The sequence below is a fragment of the Schistocerca americana genome, chromosome 2, assembly GCF_021461395.2.
Source record: "Schistocerca americana isolate TAMUIC-IGC-003095 chromosome 2, iqSchAmer2.1, whole genome shotgun sequence".
NCBI classification, from domain to species: Eukaryota; Metazoa; Arthropoda; class Insecta; order Orthoptera; family Acrididae; genus Schistocerca; species Schistocerca americana.
This window is the reverse complement of record NC_060120.1, coordinates 293,327,437-293,348,395: the sequence shown is the minus strand read 5'-3', so window position 1 is coordinate 293,348,395 and position 20,959 is coordinate 293,327,437. Positions and strand designations below refer to the sequence as shown.

General features: G+C 39.0%; 1 protein-coding gene across 1 annotated transcript in view; it reads left to right on the top strand.

Moving 5' to 3' along the window:
• The window catches only part of LOC124593967 (exostosin-3-like), a 277,190-nt gene that overhangs the window by 214,123 nt on the left and 42,108 nt on the right, over window positions 1-20,959 (top strand). Inside the window, exon 8 of the mRNA XM_047132316.1 lies at window positions 16,455-16,582. Within this exon, the coding sequence (XP_046988272.1) occupies window positions 16,455-16,582 (128 nt within the window). The remainder of the gene's footprint in view (window positions 1-16,454; window positions 16,583-20,959) is intronic.

Here is a 20,959-nt window from a genome sequence, read left to right as displayed (position 1 = left end):
TACTGCAATTTCCTACTGTCATCCACTGCTGTAACCCCAGAAGAAGCCGAGTAGGACATCTGCTGCCAGTAACACTTCTCAGTACATACTGTCCAAGACGCAGCCAGAAGAAGATGGGTGGGCTATCATTAGCATCCAAGTCGCATACCAGCAGCGATGTTCAGCAAAAAAAAAAAAGTGGTGGGGTGAATTGAGATAACGAGAGTACTATAAGAAAAAGATTCCACTGGGTTTCCTTCAAAAGGCGCCAAAAGGTTTTTGCACTTCTTGAGAATGAGTTAATTTCTTTGTGTTGTAAGAATTTTAATCTATCTAAATGGAGGCTCTACACAAGAAGATGAACGGTGCTAGCAATTCAAGTTCGTTCAAACAATTAGCGAGCTGCAAGTGAATGAATTATATTATCTCACAGGATTTTAAAACTATGTACCGAGAAAAAATTTGGGTTTAGATCGATAGTGAATTTAAAATTATTTTGGCAAAATGTATAATAAATTAACTAGTGGTTAGGATTTTCAATTTTTTGAAGAAGGGAGTACTAAACTAATACATAAAGGAATGAAGAAGCTTAAAATAATGATAATGACGTGATGATCTAAAAGTTTTGGTCTAATTACTTAACTTTCAATATTCAGTTTTTAATTTACTTTTTGTCGTTGTAGTGCTCTGAGGCTAGACAGCCATTGTTTTACCTGTAATTGTACCCATTCTACACAATAACTACGCGAATGCATAAAACAATTGCAATATATTTCATTTTCTGGCACTGGCATCGAAACACAAGTCTGAAAAGATGTTTGATGCTTCACTGAAGCTGACAGTATCCAACATAAGCTATTGATGTTTGATTCGCTGAAGAATGAAACATCGGAAACAGTTGCGAAGTTTTGTCTAGACACTTTAAGACGACTGCAAATACCATTAGAAATATTAATCGTTTTTTGTGGAGACAATGCCAACACCAATTTCGGAGGACTTGATCATTGCCACCAGTGGAATTTGTTTCACCATATTAAAGATGAACTAAGCAAAAATGTAGAAATAATTGGATGCCCTGACCATATTCTGCACAATACTGTATGAAGTGCCGCTGGAGTCTTAACTGTCGACATTGACATGATAGTCACGAAATATTTAACTATTTTTCCATATACGTTGTAAAGACAGTGAAGCTGAACGAGTTCTGCTTACACGTTGATGTCAGTCATCAGACTTTTCTATCTCACTCACGAACAAGATGGCTATCGTAAATGCCTGCAGTTGAGTGAATTCTTAAGTGTTAGGTTCCACTAAAACAATTTTTGGACGCCAAAGAAAGGCCACTTTAAATTGTTTCAGATTTCTTCATTTTATCGAACAGCGAAAATTCCTTCAAGTTTCTGCAGTCAAAATTGCCTCTGTTAGAAAAAAAAAATAAATAGCATGCAGAAGAATAAAATCTCTATGATTCAAATAAGGAATACATAAATCAACATCCAAAGATACCTGAGTAAAAGGAAGACTATCAATTCTATTGACGTGCAAACGAGATGAATTTGAACAGATTAAAGAATGATAACCTTGATCAAGCAGTTAGCTTTCGAAATTTAAGGAAGAGACAGTGGCTTTCTATACCACAGCTTTCGATTTCTCAGAGAAATGGGATGTTTCTTTTAATAAATATCAAGCATTTTATTGGACAGTTCTATCTGAAACGCCAGATAGTGTGAAGATTGAAAACACTGCTGTATATCTCACAAAAAATGGCGTGAATATTTCAGGCGACACTTGTTTTCAGTAATGTATATATCTGAAAAGCATTTTAGAAACTAAGCATGTACCAGTAAAATGTAAGTCTAAACAAGCAGTGAAACAAAATTGAATTTTGCGAGCTAACATGCCAAAGATGTTCAGGCTCACATGCGGTTCCTCTTCGTCGAATCTGTCTTGGCTCAAACTCGTATGGGGATTGAACTGCATGTGTCGCATTAGATGGCCTAAATTAGACACTTGTGACCCTTTGGTTAAACTGCCTGGCTGATGGCAAGTTTGTGAAATTGTATGAAATCAATATGACATATAATAACAGTAACAGTAACATCAGGAACTAAATTAACGACCCATAAATGATGTAGGCCACACAGTTGCGATTTGATTAGAATTACGTTTATTCAGAAAGTAAACTAATAGCGAATGTGGTCGTGTTTACAGTTAATGTTACACTCGAGCGCATATCCACTTGACACAGTTCGACCATTCACGGTCTCGCAGCGAAATGCAAGTTCATTACTCCACCTCGTTACCTTTGCGAAACGTTAGAGTTCACACCACGTGGGCTGCTTCTCACCGCTCAGACTACGTCCCACGATACCACACAACGCGAAATTTTCTATGTCTTTTCACTTCCTAGCTGCCTAAAGACCGACCGACCTCTTTTGCGTCTCCAACAGGACTGTAACCTTTGGTGTCTAGACCAGAACTGAACTGTCCGCTTTCACGTCTGCACCAGCACAGACCCTCTGCCCGTCCTAGACCGCGTTTCCCTCGCGCCGAGTATCCTAGCTCAACTAACTAGGGCAGTTCCCTTTCCTGAAGCCGTCCATCTGATTGGCTACAGCTTACTCTCGATTATTTTACATTTTAACATACTTACCTAACCAAAGCTTGATCACATTCACGCTCTAAATAAAGTAACAATTATATCAAATGTGTGTGTGAAATCTTATGGGACTTAACTGCTAAGGTCATCAGTCCCAAAGCGTACTCACTACTTAACCTAAATTATCCTAAGGACAAACACACACACCCATGCCCGAGGGTGGACTCGCACCTCCGCCGGGATCAGCCGCACAGTGTATGACTGAAGCGCCTTAGACCGCACGGCTAATCCCATGCGGCCAACAATTATATCCATTACATAATAAACGTTAAATTCTTTTACATAGAACCAATACAATTTCCTTCTTAACTCTGAATGTCATAGCCAGTAGCTTTGCATCAATGTGCTTTCTGATAAATAAATAAAGAACAAAAGCAACTGTTATGCACTAAACTTTACAGCAAATATTCCATTACCTAATGATTCAATAAGATGTCATGTTGTCATTCTTCAATGTGTTTTGTGTGTAGGAAATGATGATCTGATGCTTAACGGGACTTACTGACAAATTAAATTCACTATATCTTTTAAACAAATAAAGTTACAGTGTTGATATTTACAAAATTGGTCGTTTTAATGATGTGCTCCTATATGAAGTGTCGATCGTTAAGATAGACGAAAGCATTCAGATTTTAGCATTCTGGTTTTGTTAGAAAAATTGTTAATTTCACTTTAACAGTAAATCCTAAATTATTATAGATATGATCAATATTCAAGATTTATTGGGATCACCATGAAAATTTATGACGGGAGGTAGATTAAAATTAGTGTGGCTTCATTTCTTTAATTACTACAGAATTAAATAGTTTTCATACATGTTTCCATTTATGGCCGATCTCAGGTCCTCCACATTTAATACCGCTACATCTCCCTGGCCACAACAGCTTCTACGGAGTTCCCTTATGACGTAGATTCTCGTCTGTCTCACTCGCACACTACAGCACTGATTCAGCACAAAAGACGCCTGTCAATTTCCCCCAAAAAAATGGCTCTGAGCACTATGGGACTTAACTTCTAAGGTCATCAGTCCCCTAGAACTTAGAACTACTTAAACCTAACTAACCTAAGGACATCACACACATCCATGCCCGAGGCAGGATTCGAACCTGCGACCGCAGAGGTCACGCGGTTCCAGACTGTAGCGCCTTTAACCGCTTGGCCACCCTGGCCGGCTCAATTTCCCCATCTCGTGGTGAATCTGCGCTCTTTGTGGCACACGGTCCTGGGCGACCGTGTTCGTTTCGCAACTCCTGAGGGCTGACTCTGTGGGCCACATGCTTAAAAGAGAGCAAAATTCCCGTTAATTCACAATTTATTTTCTTAGGAAACAGAAAATCCAAAACACTAATGCCATCTGCCAAAATTACGCAAGTATTTGTTTTCCATTCCCACACACTACGCCACTGTGGAAAGAGTATTTTCACTGATGTCGGCTCAATGGACTGAGGAAAGAAATCGACTGCTGCCCAGAACTTAAAAAATCTATCATACAGTGCTAGCTTAACTACGAGCTGACATGCACTGAGTTTTATAAATACATAAAGGGGTGAAAAGACTTTTCTGTAAAAGATGAAATTTTACAAAAAATGTAGTGCACCAATTAAGTCTGATGCAACAAATTGTGTGTCATTGTGTTCTAAATAAAATTAATGATATTAACTACTTTTTATTTCATTTTTATACCCTCATCTCCGAGTGCCCCGACGAGGCCCCAGCTACATATGGCAACCCTACACTGGAGCAGCTGTATGTCACAGAGTAAAAGCACTTATTCCAAGGCGAAATGCGCAAACAATAGAGAGCTAACGGAAGCGTCAGCTTATAAGCCCAGCTTTAATACAGCAAACGATAAAATCTCGTGAACTAGAGCCGACAATGACATCCATATACACTGATCAGTCAGAACATTTGACCATCAACCCACTATCAATGTAAATGCGTCCCGGCGATAGCAGCGTCACCTGGTGAGGAATGACTGCTAGTCAGACGCATGCACGGTGCATGTAGTTTCAGTGAGTGTGCTGTATATGTGTGGAACGGGGAATGCGTGCAATTTATTTCAGTTCGACAAGAGGAGGGGGGGTGGTCAGATTGTGATGACCCAGAGGCTCAGTATGAACATCTAGGGAATTCGAGGATTGCTGTGGAGAGCGTCTTCAAGCCAGACGTGGCGAAACCAAGGTGAAACCACGTGTAGACGTGGTCCAGTGGAGTTCGTGAAAGGCACCATGACAGCCAAGGAGTATCGTACTCTGGTACAGACCACGTACACCCCTTCATGACGATCGTATGTCTCGATGACAGTGGCACTTTTCAAGAAGACTGTGTGGCACGTCACAAGGCCAGGAATGTTTGGGAGTGGCTTGAGGAACACAGTGACAAGTTCCACTTGATGTGAAGCACACATTCCTCCCCCTCTCTCAGTCGCAAGATTTGAGCCCGATCGGACACATCTGTAATGTGACTGGATGTGGCATCAGAGCTCACCGCCTCCTTCCCTGGAAGTTACGGGAATTAGGTGACTTGTGTGTGCAGATATGGTGCCAATTCCCTTTAGCGACCTACCAAGACCTCATTGCTTCCATGCCACGACGGGTCACCGCTATTATCCATGCCAGAGGTGGACATACCGTCTATTAGGTAGGTGATCATAATGTTACGGCTGATCAATGTATATTGCTCCCATTTGCACTCACACAGCGTGAACCGTAACAGCTACAGGGACAACACACCAAATTAAACGTTGGGGAATGGGAGCACCATGATTGTGCCACTACGATGAAATAAATTCTAAAAGGATACAGCAACAAGAATCTTTTTGTAACAGTAAGTTGGTAAATGTTTAATAACTTTTATGTTCATGTTGTGTTCTTTGTCTTTTGGCCCCTTTTCTCCTCAGTTGTGCGTATACAAATTTCATAGGTTAACGACTGTCTTCAGCAAACTGCTTTAAAATTTTCATTAAGAGTAGGTACGTTTCACTGCATCGTAAAGCATCTTCAGTAGTCGCTGTAACAATATTATTTTATGTATATAGGCTGAAGCGGCAAGTCAGAATTTATATCAAGGTCAGGAATCGAATCTGGGTTTTCTGTTAACTAGGCAGGTGTGTTAGTCACTAAGCCACCTTGTCACAGCGGTTAACACAACTTCACAGAGTACTGTGGCACACTGCCCTCCCCAAACCAAATCTTCACTGCTGCCCCTGTCTACTCTAAATTCCCTTTACATATGAACAACCTGCTGAGGCTCTCCATGTTCTGAAATAGCACCTCAGCATCAAACGTAAATGAGGGCTCCAGCTTGAAAGCCAGGTACAGGTATTTGTGTAAATTATATTACATTACATTAATACTTGCTCAATGAACACAGAATTTCGTAATAATGTGATGTGTATCAGTTTCCTTTACGCAATATAATTTATTGCAGTTACTACTTCATATTTAAAAATTCATCCATTGAGTAGAAAGAGTCATCATTCAGAAATTCTTTTCATTTTTTTATATGGATCCTGACTATCTGTCGTACTTTTAATGCTATCTGGCAAATGACTAAAGGATTATGTGGCAGCATAATCCACCACTTTGTGTGCCAAAATCAGGTTTATCCCAGAATAGTGAAGATCACCTTTTCTTCTGGTGTTATAGCTATGCACTTAGCTATTATTTTTGAATTGGGACAGGTTATAAATAATAAATTTCATAAGAGAATATGTGTATTGCTAAGGTAGCTTGAATATTCTGAGCCCCTTAAAGAACTGTCTTCAAGCTGATCTTAGGTGGGCCCCAGGTATTATTCTGACTACACACTTTTGTGCAACAAATACTTTACTTTCTTAATGATGAATTACCCCAAAATATGACACCATATGAAAGCAGTGAATGAAAACATGGGTAACAGGCTAATTTCCTGAAAATTTTATCACTAAAGTTTGAAATAACCCCCTTAGCATACTAGCAGAGCATCGATGTGTTCCTTCCAGTTCAATTTCTCATCAACAGACACACCCAGAAATTTTGAATATTCTTCCTTAGCAACAGGCTTTTGTTCAAAGTCTATGTTTATCACTGGTGTTATGCCATTTACTGTACAAAACTGTATACTGTGTTTCATCAAAATTTTGCGGGAGTCTGTTTGTCGAGAACCACTTAATAATTACCTGAAAGATGTTATTTACAATTTCTTCAGCTAATTTTTCTTGTTGGGTGTGATCATTATACTTGTATCATCATCAAAAAGAATTAGCTTTGTATCTCCATGAATGCATGATGGCAAGTCAGTAATATATAATAAGAACATTAAGGCACCCAAGACTGAACCCTATGGGACACCATTCTTGATAGTTCCACAGCTAGAGGACTCTTCCACTGTTTGCAGATTATCTTACTGTTAATTTCAGCCTTCTGCATTCTTCCAGTTAAATATGAATGAAATCATTTGTGTACAGTCCAACTCATACCACAATAATTAAGATTATCTGGAAGAATTTCATTATTCACACAGTCAAAAGCCTTTGAGAGATCGCAGAAAGTACCAATGTGTGATGTTCGGTTATTCAGAGAATTTATTATTTGGTCAATGAAAGTATATGTATCATTTTCTGTCGAAAAGCCTTTCTCAAAACCAAAGTGAAATTTTGTTAGTACTTAATTTTTACAAATACGTGAAGCTACTGTTGGATACATTACTTTTTCAGGAATTTTCGATAAAGCTGTCGGAAGTGACATTGGACAGTCGTAGTTAGCATCAGACCTGTCCCCTTTCTTACGCAATGTTTTAACAATAGCGTATTTCAGTCTATGCCGAAAAATGCCCGTTTTCACTGAGCTACGACATATATGGCTGAGAAGCTTTTAGTACTCTGTTGGAAATGCCATCAATTCCATGTCAGCTTTCACTTTCGAGTGAATTTATTAATTTTCTAATTTCATTAGGAGAGGTAGGCTGAGTTCAGTTTTATCAAATTGCATAGTTATTGCCTCTTCCATACACAGCCTTGTATTTTCTATAGAAAAGTTGGCTCATATTTTCTATCGAACACCTCAAAATGATTATGAAGCATAATTTATACAGTGAAATTTTTATTAACAAATTTTTCATTGACTTTCGTAGATCTGCTGTGCTCTTGGTCCCACTGTTTCCATTTTAACAACATTCAAAAATATTTTAATTTCATTGTCGGAGGTGCTAATCTCAGACATAATGCACATACTTCTGACTTATTAATAATTTTTCTTAATACAATGCAGTAGTTTTTATAGTGTTTGACTGTTTTGGCATCAACTCTCCTCCTAGCTATACGATACATTTTGCTTCTCTGTTTGCTAGATGTTTTTATCCCTTTAGTAAGCTATGGCTCTTTAGATGATTTCTTACAATTATGTTTCACTGTTTTCTAAGGGAAACTGTTTTCAGATATACTCACAAAGGTGTCACAAAATAGGATATACTTTAAATCAGCATCACGTTCCATGCACACCTCATCCCAGTCTAACTGTTGCAAGCCTTTCCTAAAATTTACAGTTGTTAAATCGTTAATTGAATACATCATTTTGGAGGACTGTTGTCCATTATTGTATGGAGCTATGTCATATACTGTAACTAGCTGTGCATCATTATTGTGTGTATTATCCACAAAGCCACCTTGGCACAGCAGTTCACACAACTGCACAGATTACCCTGACACACATCTGTCCTCAATCCTAATTCTCACTGCCACCTCCACCTACTTTAAATTCCTCCTTGCACGTGAACAGGAATAGCACTTGGTATCGAATGGAAATGGGAGTCCCAGCCTGGAAGCCAGGTGCAGGCACTTATACAAATAAAATGACACAATTTCATAGACTTTTAATGGTCTCATACAGATATGATTTTATGACTTGTAGCTTTTTTAATTCAGCATTGAGATGCATGTTAACTGGATTTCAATTGTAAATTGATATAACATCTGATACATACATATACACATCGAGCAAGGCAGTATGCATTGGTGAATATTCTTACTCAAAACATCCAATCTTTAGTACCTATGATTCAATTTTTCCATTACATGTTGTTATTGCTTATTTATAAATTTGCATATTGTGAACTGTTATCCATACGCTACTGATGAATAGTTCATTGGAAACAAGTGTAAAAAAACCAATAAGAGAGTTGTGATATGTCAGCACACATAGTATGAATTCTTTTTAACCACATCAACGATATTTCATAAATTTTTAAAGTTAAATTATGGGTTAACTATTGCACATAGAATTAATTGTAAGTCATCGATTTGGACTAGAATTTTAGCTTACATCAAAAGGTGAAAACAAATTTTCAGCATAATTTATATATGAAATGATGTTAATGAGACTGCTAAAACTACAAAAGTTGTTAAGCATCATAGATGTTCGATTTTCTGTAGAGGGTTGAACTGCAGCCATAAAAGGGCAGTGGACATTTGGCAACAGCACAGTGTTAGGAATGACTTCTTTCAGGCAACATCTGCGGTAGTCTGATCGGTATTCCATTCGTGTTTGGTTTGTAACATGCAAGTTTTTTCAGGTCGTCGGTAGCTATACTTAGAATTATGTCGCTAGAGATCATTGTCGACATCGAATAACGCGGCACTTCTCTGCTAACACATCGCCAGACCATGTGATATTTTTCTGTGAGTGGGTCTGATTCACTGATTCTGTATACTTAGCTTGGACTACGACTCAGTTTGTCTGCAAGGGACTTGGAACGTTTCAGTTACAAATCAACATTTAGGTTATAGCATCACACATTGGTTAGATTCTGCTTAGGTGCGAGATGATACGATATTTAGTTTCAAATAACGTTTATCTGTGAACATCGGCTGTGTTTATCTAACTGCTATTTATTCAATTAATTTTATATGGCGGGTTCTAGTAAACCCGCTATATAAAATATACATGGGGCTCCAATCATTTACTAATCACTTAGTTGCTTAGTGGATTTCAACAGTCTAAGGATTAATGTGTGAATATTTAAAAACAATAAATTTTATTTGTCAAAAACTAGGTATTCTTGTTACAGCTTGTTATTCGATGTAATTTTGCACACACGTACACTCTGGTTACCATTTGTCTTGCTGAATAATTTCATCAAGGCCACGTTTGTGTATTTATTTTAAAAGCTCACTTAAAGGCAAAACTACGAAGTATCAGTCCACTATAAACAAGAGCTATCGTCGTTTTATTCGTCGTAAATTGTCAGCTTCTCTTTGTTGCTTATTTCGAGTTCCAGCCCATGTAACTCTAGTTTCACTTCTCCTGATAATAACATCCTGAATAGTTCCTGCCTAGAAATCTGAATGAGATATTATTTTATCTGGGAGCATACTGTCATATTAATCTAATACAGTAGAGCTGAGGGAAAAAAATGGTTTCAGTTTCCTAATATCCTCTTACATTCAGATATTCATAGTAACAGAAATGCAAGGCAATAATGGTAGCCTATGGTCACATGGTTATTCAGATCGCTGTTCTTGCAATTATTTGAAAATTTTGCTGCCATTACTCAGGAACCAGAGGTTACGGTTTTACCAATTGTACAGAGATCTATATTATGAAAACATAACACTAACGATCAATTGTTTGACCTAAACTGCTTGCTGATAATCCATCAAGCAATTAATTATTAGTATGCCATTTTTGAAGTATCCCCAAGCTGCAAAGTGCCGAATGTATAAGGAAGCTTACCTGAATTGTAGTAATATGCAAGCCATCTCACCTCAGCAAAGTGTATGGTTCATGGAGGAATTTACAATTAATTTTTGCAATCACTGTGTGTTATACAGAAGTGATTTCCTTCTAGATTTCTCTTTTCCTCTGGTTTTTGATTATAACTCTTTATCACTCTATCAGGATCTTCATGAGTCTCCTTCATTTACAGAACTGCGATTATTACTAATTCAAAAGTGTCCACTGTAGGCTACCACACATATAAATGAATTGCTTACCTAGATCAAATTCTGTTAGGAGTCCTCACTGTGTGGTTCAATTCTTGCGGTATATACAGGGTGTCCATGAAGTCTGGGTGCATAGTGAACTCTAATAAATAATAATAAGAATATTTTAGTCACTTCAATATTAATAAATAATATTTTCAACACGATATCCACGTTTGTCAATACACAATTTGCTGCGCTTTGCAAGATTAAGGCGAACTCCATGGAAAAGGTCTGAACTGCATTCGATTTTAGCACACTGATTGATAATTCGTTTTGACTGTTGGTTTAAATTTGTAATATTCATTGAGTTAACTTTCTCTTTCAGCATAACCCAGAAAAAGAAATCAAGGGGAGAAACATCTTACGAATGAGGGGACCACTCGCATGACCTCTTCTCCAATTCCAGTGAGGAAAATTGTTCCTCAACCAATCTCTAGCAGCTGCAGCAAAATTGAAAGGAGCCCCATCCTGCTGAAGGCAGTCTGGAAGTCTCTCATCCAAATGCTTGATTTGAGGGATTAATTTGTTTCTCAGCATGTTCAGATAAGTCTCACCTGTTTCATATCTATCAAAGAAGAAAGCACCTAGCATGATATTTCCACAAGCCCCACCATCCCCTCACCTTTTGCCTGGTGTTTGGATAGATTCATCCAGTGAGGATTGCCTTGAGATCAGTATCGAAGATTCTCTCTCCTCACCTCACCATTGACATAAATCACATTGACATTCATCATTGAACATAATACAGTCTTTAGTAAAATTGATATTTTCATCCAATTTGTGGATGGTTGATCTTGCAACACTCAACTCTGTGGATCCTCAACAAACCGATTTCCTTGGGCTAGTGCAAACCTTGGCCAAGAGAGCCTCTTTCGTTTCGCCTGAAGTCTTTGTTGGTTCAGAACAGGCTTTGTCCAACAAACTGCCAGTTTCTTTAAACTTTGTGATTAGTTTCCTGACGGCAGTAAAACAAATAGGCTGACACTGAGGGTGTCGAAAGTTAAATTCTTCTGCAATTTTGCGATGCGATCATCCCTCTCGTCCACTTAGAGTACCAACTCCTCTCGTTCTTCTTTAGACTGGACTATTTATTAGTATTCCCTATGTACCCAGACATTGTTGGCATCCTGTAGGTAAATGATATCTAAGAAAAGTAAGTGTTAAGCAAGGTGTGGTGGCTGCGCTGGTCTCTTTAAAGTCGATTTTTTTGGGGGGAGGTAAAGAAGTTAATTAATGGATATAAACTGAAATTCGTTTACCTTGATGTATGAGCAATCATTTTGCCAAGAGTGTGAATGAAATAAGTGCAAATGTAGCATATAGTAGCTTGGATAACTTTTGAAAGAGGAATAAGGTATTGGGCATGTGTAATGTATAGAAAAACGGATGACACATGTTTCAAGAGGTGAAGCTTAATTTGCTGAAATGAAAATATATTGTTTTTCTTTAAACTCCATCTTGAGCTAGAATATCAAACTGCCTGCATCTGTGAGACATACTGGAAAATTTTAACATAACAAGTGGTGCAGTTCACATCATGAAAGTAAAAACCACTATAACTGTGGTAATCACAAAAATTTCTCTCCACAGAGAGAAGAACATAAGAGGAACTACTTCAGAAAGTTATTTTAGCTATTTACCATCAATATTCGCTGCCGGTTTATCCTTATTAACGCTATAAACAACTGACTAATTCAGCTAAAAGAACATCTGTTGTTGCAGTGATGATTATGATGATGATGATTATGATGATGATTATGATGAAGATGATTATGATGATGATTATGATGATGATGATCATCATCATCATGATCATGATGATGATCCAGTGGTTACGAAACATGATAGTGAGGTACTTACAGGCCATACAACAATATTATGAAGTATGAGTAAGTAGAAGAGGCCTGTGAAATTCAGGTCATTAAAAACTGTTTCAAAATTGGTACTGATTCCCAAATAGTTTGATGCCCTGATTATATACATCACTGCAATTTTTCTCTAGTACCGAAGAATTACTCATAAATCATTCACGAAGTGTTGAGAAATACTTTTGTCTATGTTGTACAAATTGATATGCAGTTGTCTAAAACAGAAAAATAAGTTTATAAATGTGTGCTTACCTTTACAAGTGTTTGTATTTTCTTTTTCATTTCTCCTCAGAGCTTCTATTGGTACACCTACGGTGAACCATCTGAGACTACTCTCTGTGCAACATCCAGCACAGTCCTCAGTAATAAATTTCTTGTGGTGGCCACTTTCGTAGCAGCTGTATACAAATTGCAGCAGTTTAAAAGAAAAACTTCTTTTGCTTGCTGCACGTTAAGGTTTTTATTTAACTTGAGCACCCACACACGTTTCACCTTTATTTACAAGACATTTTCATTAGGTGTCAGATCGTGGTGTAATTCATTATTTGTAATCCAGATAGCTTTCTCTCATGTGACAAACTGATTGTAAGTTTGATGTTCACCTTACTGTTCACTCTGTTTCCCAAATATAACCTTGTAACTGTCATTTGATGTAAATAGAGAGAAATGCGTCTGCGTGCACAAGTTAAATAAAAAACTTAATATGTAGCAAGCAAAAGGCGTTTTACTTTCAAACTACTGCATTCTCCGATAATGGTGTGGTAAACTCTGCCTTGAAATCCGTGATTCATCTCCTTGGCACCTTTAGGGATAGTTTCTCTCTTATCATCCCTGGCATCAACAAATTACAGGGTTATTACAAATGATTGAAGCGATTTCACAGCTCTACAATAACTTTATTATTTGAGATATTTTCACAATGCTTTGCACACACATACAAAAACTCAAAAAGTTTTTTTTGGCATTCACAAATGTTCGATATGTGCCCCTTTAGTGATTCGGCAGACATCAAGCCGATAATCAAGTTCCTCCCACACTGGGCGCAGCATGACCCCATCAATGAGTTCGAAAGCATCGTTGATGCGAGCTCAAAGTTCTGGCACGTTTCTTGGTATAGGAGGTTTAAACACTGAATCTTTCACATAACCCCACAGAAAGAAATCGCGTGGGGTTAAGTCGGGAGAGCGTGGAGGCCATGACATGAATTGCTGATCATGATCTCCACCACGACCGATCCATCGGTTTTCCAATCTCCTGTTTAAGAAATGCCGAACATCATGATGGAAGAGCGGTGGAGCACCATCCTGTTGAAAGATGAAGTCGGCGCTGTCGCTCTCGAGTTGTGGCATGAGCCAATTTTCCAGCATGTCCAGACACACGTGTCCTGTAACGTTTTTTTCGCAGAAGAAAAAGGGGCCGTAAACATTAAACCGTGAGATTGCACAAAACATGTTAACTTCTGGTAAATTGTGAATTTGCTGCACGAATGCGTGAGGATTCTCTACCGCCCATATTCGCGCATTGTGTCTGTTCACTTCACTATTAAGAAAAAAATGTTGCTTCATCACTGAAAACAAGTTTCGCACTGAACGCATCCTCTTCCATGAGCTGTTGCAACCGCGCCGAAAATTCAAAGCGTTTGACTTTGTCATCGGGTGTCAGGGCTTGTAGCAATTGTAAACGGTAAAGCTTCTGCTTTAGCCTTTTCCGTAAGATTGTCCAACCCGTCGGCTGTGGTACGTTTAGCTCCCTGCTTGCTTTATTCGTCGACTTCCGCGGGCTACGCGTGAAACTTGCCCGCACGCGTTCAACCGTTTCTTCGCTCACTGCAGGCCGACCCGTTGATTCCCCCTTACAGAGGCATCCAGAAGCTTTAAACTGCGCATACCATCGCCGAATGGAGTTATTAGTTGGTGGATCTTTGTTGAACTTCGTCCTGAAGTGTCGTTCCACTGTTATGACTGACTGATGTGAGTGCGTTTCAAGCACGACGCTTTCTCGGCTCCTGTCGCATTTTGTCTCACTGCGCTCTCGAGCGCTCTGGCGGCAGAAACCTGAAGTGCGGCTTCAACCAAACAAAACTTTATGAGTTTTTCTACGTATCTGCAGTGTGTCTTGACCATATGTCAATGAATGGGGCTACAGTGAATTTATGAAATCGCTTCAATCATTTGTAATAGCCCTGTACTAGGAAAGTAACTGAAACGTGAATGGACGAGGTGGACTTGCAAACTTGAAGCACATCGTTCGCTTCCTAAGAATGTAGGTAACATATATCTCGATGTTCACTCAGAGCTGATGTCCGTATTGTTTCCTAAATATTTCTGAGCAACTTGTCTGAAAGTTATCCATACCCCTTACTCAATTCCTTCAATTTCTATTACAAATAATTCTATTCTAAGAGTTTATGAATGTCTAATACTACAAAAACACATTCTTTTGGTGCTGCTTCTGACAAACCTGGAAAAAATAAGTCTTCATGAATTATTTCATTCATTCAAACTTGATGTGAAGGCAAACGCCTTCAGATGAACCAAACCATCATGAACAGTACTTCACTTCCAGTTTCTATGTTCATTCTGGAAGGATGTTCCTTTTTAATTCTCTGCCACGCTTCTCCCAGCCACACAGAAAACAGGGATCTTTCGCATAGCCTCAATGCTGTTCAGGAAGTATGGAAATAGCATCCAAATCGCAGCACATGGATCATATGTGATCAGTGTATTTTAGCTTCGCTCGAATAGCAGCTATATTTATTCATATTAACAGTGTTTCCTACAGAAATTTAAACGCATCTGCTGCCATTATGGCAAAGCCTTGACTTGGTATTAATTTTTTAGAGTTGTAGCATCTGTGGAAATACTTCTTGAACTCACCTCAACCCAACTCGTATTTGGATCAAAGCCCATTTTTGCAATGAAAACGTAACGTCACTGAACTGTACTTTTGTTAATTCCTTTCTAATAAAATAATATGTGATTCCAATCACATACGTTAACTACAGATATGCAATTTAATGTTAGATCTGTTTGAAGGGTAGAACCGAATAATAACAAGAATCGCTTTCTCAAATAGTCCTGTCACACAACCTCTGCAAATTTCAGGTTTGTAGCCGTTTATATTCAGCGCCTTTAAAACTTACTTAAATCCCAAAAAATATTTTATGAAATTAAGTCAAAATTGGGAGACATTTAGTTTCCCACAGGCCTGGATTGATTAGCGTATACTTTATAGGGTCGTAAGACAATCACAAAGATACTGTAACGCAGGAAAATCTCTTCTATCAAGCAGTTTGCGCACCAACAGTAGGCCACATCACGTTCTCCGGATAATTAGCATTCAGAATGTGTTCATGGCTCATTAACACCTATTAACTCCTTCATAGCACATAGGTAGATGTACTTGCTTCCCCACTGTGTACAGATAACCAGGTAACTGCCCAACTAAAATACTGTCGCTAAGCTATGATAAATTTTACCGTACTTTCAAAAATGGTTCAAATGGCTCTGAGCACTATGGGACTTAACTGCTGAAGTCGTCAGTCCCCTAGAACAGAACTACTTAAACCTAACTAACCTAAGGACATCACACACATCCATGCCCGAGGCAGGATTCGAACCTGCGACCGTAGCGGTATCGCGGTTCCCGACTGGAGCGACTAGAACCGCACGACCACTCCGACCGGCTACTGTACTTTCCGTACACGAATTAAAACAAGTATCAGAATGCTTCAGTTGTAAGGGGCGCAGCGGATTTCTCTTCCCAGTCTGAGCTTGCATCTTCCCCTAATGACATCACCCCCAAAACACGTTCAGCCCTGTTCCTCCTACCTTCCTTTTAGACCTTAAATCCCACTCCTCCTTACTGTCTTTCAGATGTTGAATTCTATTCCTCCTACCTTCCTTTTGTGACTTTCTCAGACCGAAATAATATGTTTTAGTTCTGATATTTATCATCTGCGTTATAACACAGTGCTTCAATTTTACAGGTAGTGAAAGCAAGTCGTAACAGTTTGAACAACCGTTTTCTTCCATATGATGCAATTGAAACAGAGGCTGTGTTGTCTCTTGATGATGATTCAAAACTACGACATGATGAAATTGTATTTGGCTTCAGGTGAGTGTTATTTCTATCTCTGTGTGCACACAAGATCTAGGTGAAATGATTCTTACATGACTCAAAATTTTTGTTATGTCTATGTGTGATTGCTGATTTATGGTGTTTAAAGATTTACAATATGTTTATATTCATATTTTACGTAGCAGCTCGTTTCGCAAATGCTGTGGCAAACTTCATAGGTTTAAATGTTTGTTTCATCCACTGACAGAAAAGATATCAAACACCGAGAAGGCGTTATGCACATAAACGGAAGTTCGTAGGCGTGTGTCTGCTTCCGAAAGATGATGTCTATTGAGATTTCATGTCATTCGCATAAGGGCGGTAGTAGCACCACTTTGAGGATGCGAATCAGGTTTGTTTTAAATATTCACTGTAACAGTAGTAAAAGTTAGTTACCTTTGTGATTTGAAGTGGTGAGTTACTGTTAGTCAAGAATGCCCTTAAGGCGACGAAGATGCGATTATCAGCACCTCACTGAGTTTAAACAAGATCCTGTAACAGTGCTGGATGTTCCTTCTGAGATACTGCAGAAACCCTTGGCAGGAACGTAGCCACTGTACGTGATTGCTGGCAGCGATGATCACGAGAATGTACGGTCGCAAGAAGCCGCGGCTCTTGACGGCCATGTGGCTGTACTGAGATTGAAGACTGTCGTGTTCTGTCTCAGACGCATCGTACTGCATCTGCAGCAGTAATCTGAGCAGCAGTTGACATTACAGTGACACAAAGAACAGTTACAAATCAGTTACTTCAAGGAAAGCTTCGAGCTAGATGCCCTTAGGATGCATCCCACTTACTCCAAACCACCGCCAACTGCGACTTCAGAGGTGTCAAGCGAAAGCTCCCTGGCAGCAGGGTGGAGGTCTGCCGTGTTTTAGGACGAAATATGATTCTGAAGCAGTGCCAGTGATGGTCGTGTCTTGTTTATAAGGAGCGTAGTTGAGGGCCTTCAACCAACCTGTCTGCGTGCTAGACGCACTGGACCTATACCTGGGTTATGGACTGGGGTGCAATTTCGCATGACAGCAGTAGTACTCTCGTGATTATCCCACGCACCCTGACTGCAAATATGTGCTTTAGCCTCGTGATTTGATCGAATGTGCTGCCATTCGTAGACAGCATTCCAGTGGGGTTTCCCGACACGATAACGCTCGTCCATATGCCTTGACCTGCTCAACCACCATATCTATCTCTAGACGAGCACATAAGGGAAATCATCGGACGACAACTTCAGCTTCATCTACAAACAACATTTGTCGTCCACGTGTAGACTGACTGGTTGCAGCAGGCATGGAACTCCATCCTACAAACTGACTTCCGGCACCTGTACGACACAACGCATACATGTTTTCATGTTTCCATTCAATATTCTGGAGGTTACTCCAGTTGTTAATGTTCCAGCATTTCAAATTTCCATTGGCTTAAGTCGCACTTACATTAACCTAAGATCCTGCAATGTTAATCACTTAAATATATTACCAAGACAAATGTATTTCCGAAATTTCATAACTCTACGTTAATCAATTTTTGGTGTTGCAATTTATGACTTATTTTATTTCGTTTATGTATGTAGAGAATAAAACTTTCCATCCTAAGGAATGAAAAAATATCACATTTCCCAAGTTGCAAAGTAAAATAGTAATAAGATTATGTAAGTCATGACGAACAGACACTTTAGTTTGGTGTCAAACGTAACTCTACAGATGTAACTTTTTGTTTTGTTCATATTTTTACGGATGGCACAGTGAATATGCATGGAACGTGAGTTGTGTATTTCTCCCATTTTATCGTAGGAAGTAGGATTAAGTTTTAGCGCCCCACTGATGAGATGGTCATTACAGTTGGAGCACAAGCTCTGATGTGTCTACTACGAGCAGTGGAAACGATAAGTTACTCACTTTCTTTGGGTTTGTAAATAAGTACTTGTAATAGGACCAGATAGAATGTGGGCGGTGGAATTAGGCGTCTGAGATTATAATTAACGATAAAACGAAAGATAAATTTACATCTTAATTTTCATCCAATTATTTCTTTTGGTCACGAAGTAACTCATAATTTAAGGTTGTTAGATGGAAAGCAATTACGATTTAACCCTTAAAACATTAAAATTCGATGGGAAGTCCTAGATGAAATATTACTATGTATATAGCGTGTTCCGACAGTGTTCGTCCAGATTAATACAGGAGATGGAGAACTTCAAAACAAATATATTTCGGTATAGAACGTATGGTCCCTGATGTCAGCTTGTAATGTTAGGGAACGTTTGGTTAGTGGTGCTGACGTTATTTATTGTGTTGGTGTAGCTAACTAGGAATGTGTACTGACATACAAAACTGCAGTGAACAACAGTGAGCACGGGGTATTTTAGGTACGTCGAAATGGCCGACATGTATCTCGGATGCTGCTCTGTGAATGAAAGCGGACGAGCGGCAGTCAGAGAGTGTCGAGAGCGCTTTCCGAAACGAGGCTTCCACAACACCAGACATGCGATCGGCTGCATCGCCTGCTACTTCAAATTGGCACTTTCCGTGCAAGTATGCAAATACGGGTCAGAATCAAACAGTGCCAACTCCCGAAATGGAAAAAGAGATTCTGGGACGTGTTGAAGATACTCCGTCAACAAGTACACGACGTATTGCACACGTCCTCGGCGTCAGACATAGTCTTGTGTCGAAGCTGTTATGTGACCAGCAACTTCATCCTTTCCATCTTCAGTGCTTCGTAGCAATAGCACCTGAAGATTTTGCCCTACCCATTCAGTTCGAATAGTGATTTTTACTACAGGCTGCCCTGTACATCATACATCTGGCCGAGGTCCTGTACACAGGAAAGGCTTTGGATTGCTTCCTCTGTAGACATATGAAACAGTTGCTGCACGAAACCGTTATGGAAACAGGAGGAGACCTCGTCGCTAGGACTGCCATCGCTGCTGGTACCACTGCGGACGTGCCAGGAGCCTTCGAAGAGGCACGTCAATCAATGGTCTGATGACATACCGCGTGCACACAGGCCAATGAGTGCGCTCGAACCAGTTTCTGTGAATGCCACTGCAGTAATTAGCATGCTACGTCTACACCTACGTGATTACTCTGCAGTTCACAACTATGTGCCTAGCAGAGAGTTCATTGAACCAACTTTAAGCTGCTTCTCTACCGTTCCACTCTCAAACACCGTGCAGGGAAAAGAAACAAATAAATCTTACCATGTGAGCTCTTATTGCTCTTATTTTACTATGATTATCGTTTCTCCCTATGTAAGTAGGCGCCAAAGAAATGTTTTCTGACTCCGAGGAGAAGATGGTGATGGAAATTGCATGAGAAGATACTGCTGCAGGGAGAAATGACTTTGTTTTAATTATTGCCACACCAGTTCATGTGTCATATCTGTAGCACTCTCTGCATTATTTCTAAATAATACATAACGGGCTGCCATTCAATGACTTTTCCGATGTCCTCGTCAGTCCTACCGAAACTACCTTCTGCGGAAATCGTTCCTAGCATTAGAAATACTCATCAGGGATAATATGATTTGTATGTGGAGAGGGTCCACCTTGAACAAAATACAATTTTTAGTTTTCTTTTTATTTCCCTGACGTGTTTCTCTGAAGTTTCAGCAACATCAGTGAGCTTTTATTATCTTCTATGAAACAGGAAAAACGCTTTTTACTGCTTGTACGTATATAAATTTGAGATTTCAAGACAGTATTTACATATTTTGTTTGTTATTGAAATATGTAAATACTGTCTAAAAACTGTCTTAATTTATGTGTGTATAAATAGTTAAAAGCATTTTCCTTGTTCTACAGAAAATAATTAAAAAAACCACTGATAATGCTGAAACTTCAGCGAAACATGTCTGATGAATAAAAGGAAAACCTCAAGGGATAATATGCACCATAAGGAAATACATTTGTTTTCATGTTCTCTTGATTCTGTATTTATTTCAGTGAATAGCTTTCAGGCACCCCATATTACCACGAATAACTTTGGGGCACCCCATATTACCACGAATCATCACTAACAAACCAGAAGTGCTGAGAAGCAGACAGAAATATAGCGAAAGATGAAAACTGACCTATCGTCAGAGACACAGCGTTTTGGTTAACAAAGCTTTAGATATGAAGAGAAGAAATGAAAGGGTGGAGGCAGGTTTAACAACATACAGTAATTCCTAAGCTTTCAGAATAGTAGTGTCCTTACTTTAACGTAGTTGTTGGTGACAATATGGGGAATAAATTGGAAAATGTGTGATATTTTTGCATATTTCTTTTATTACTGAGTTTGTTTAAGCTTTCTGTGATGAGAGCTATATTCCTGTAAATATGTTTCTTTTTAGCTATTTAAGTTTCGTGTACTTGTATGCTGGAAGCATCTG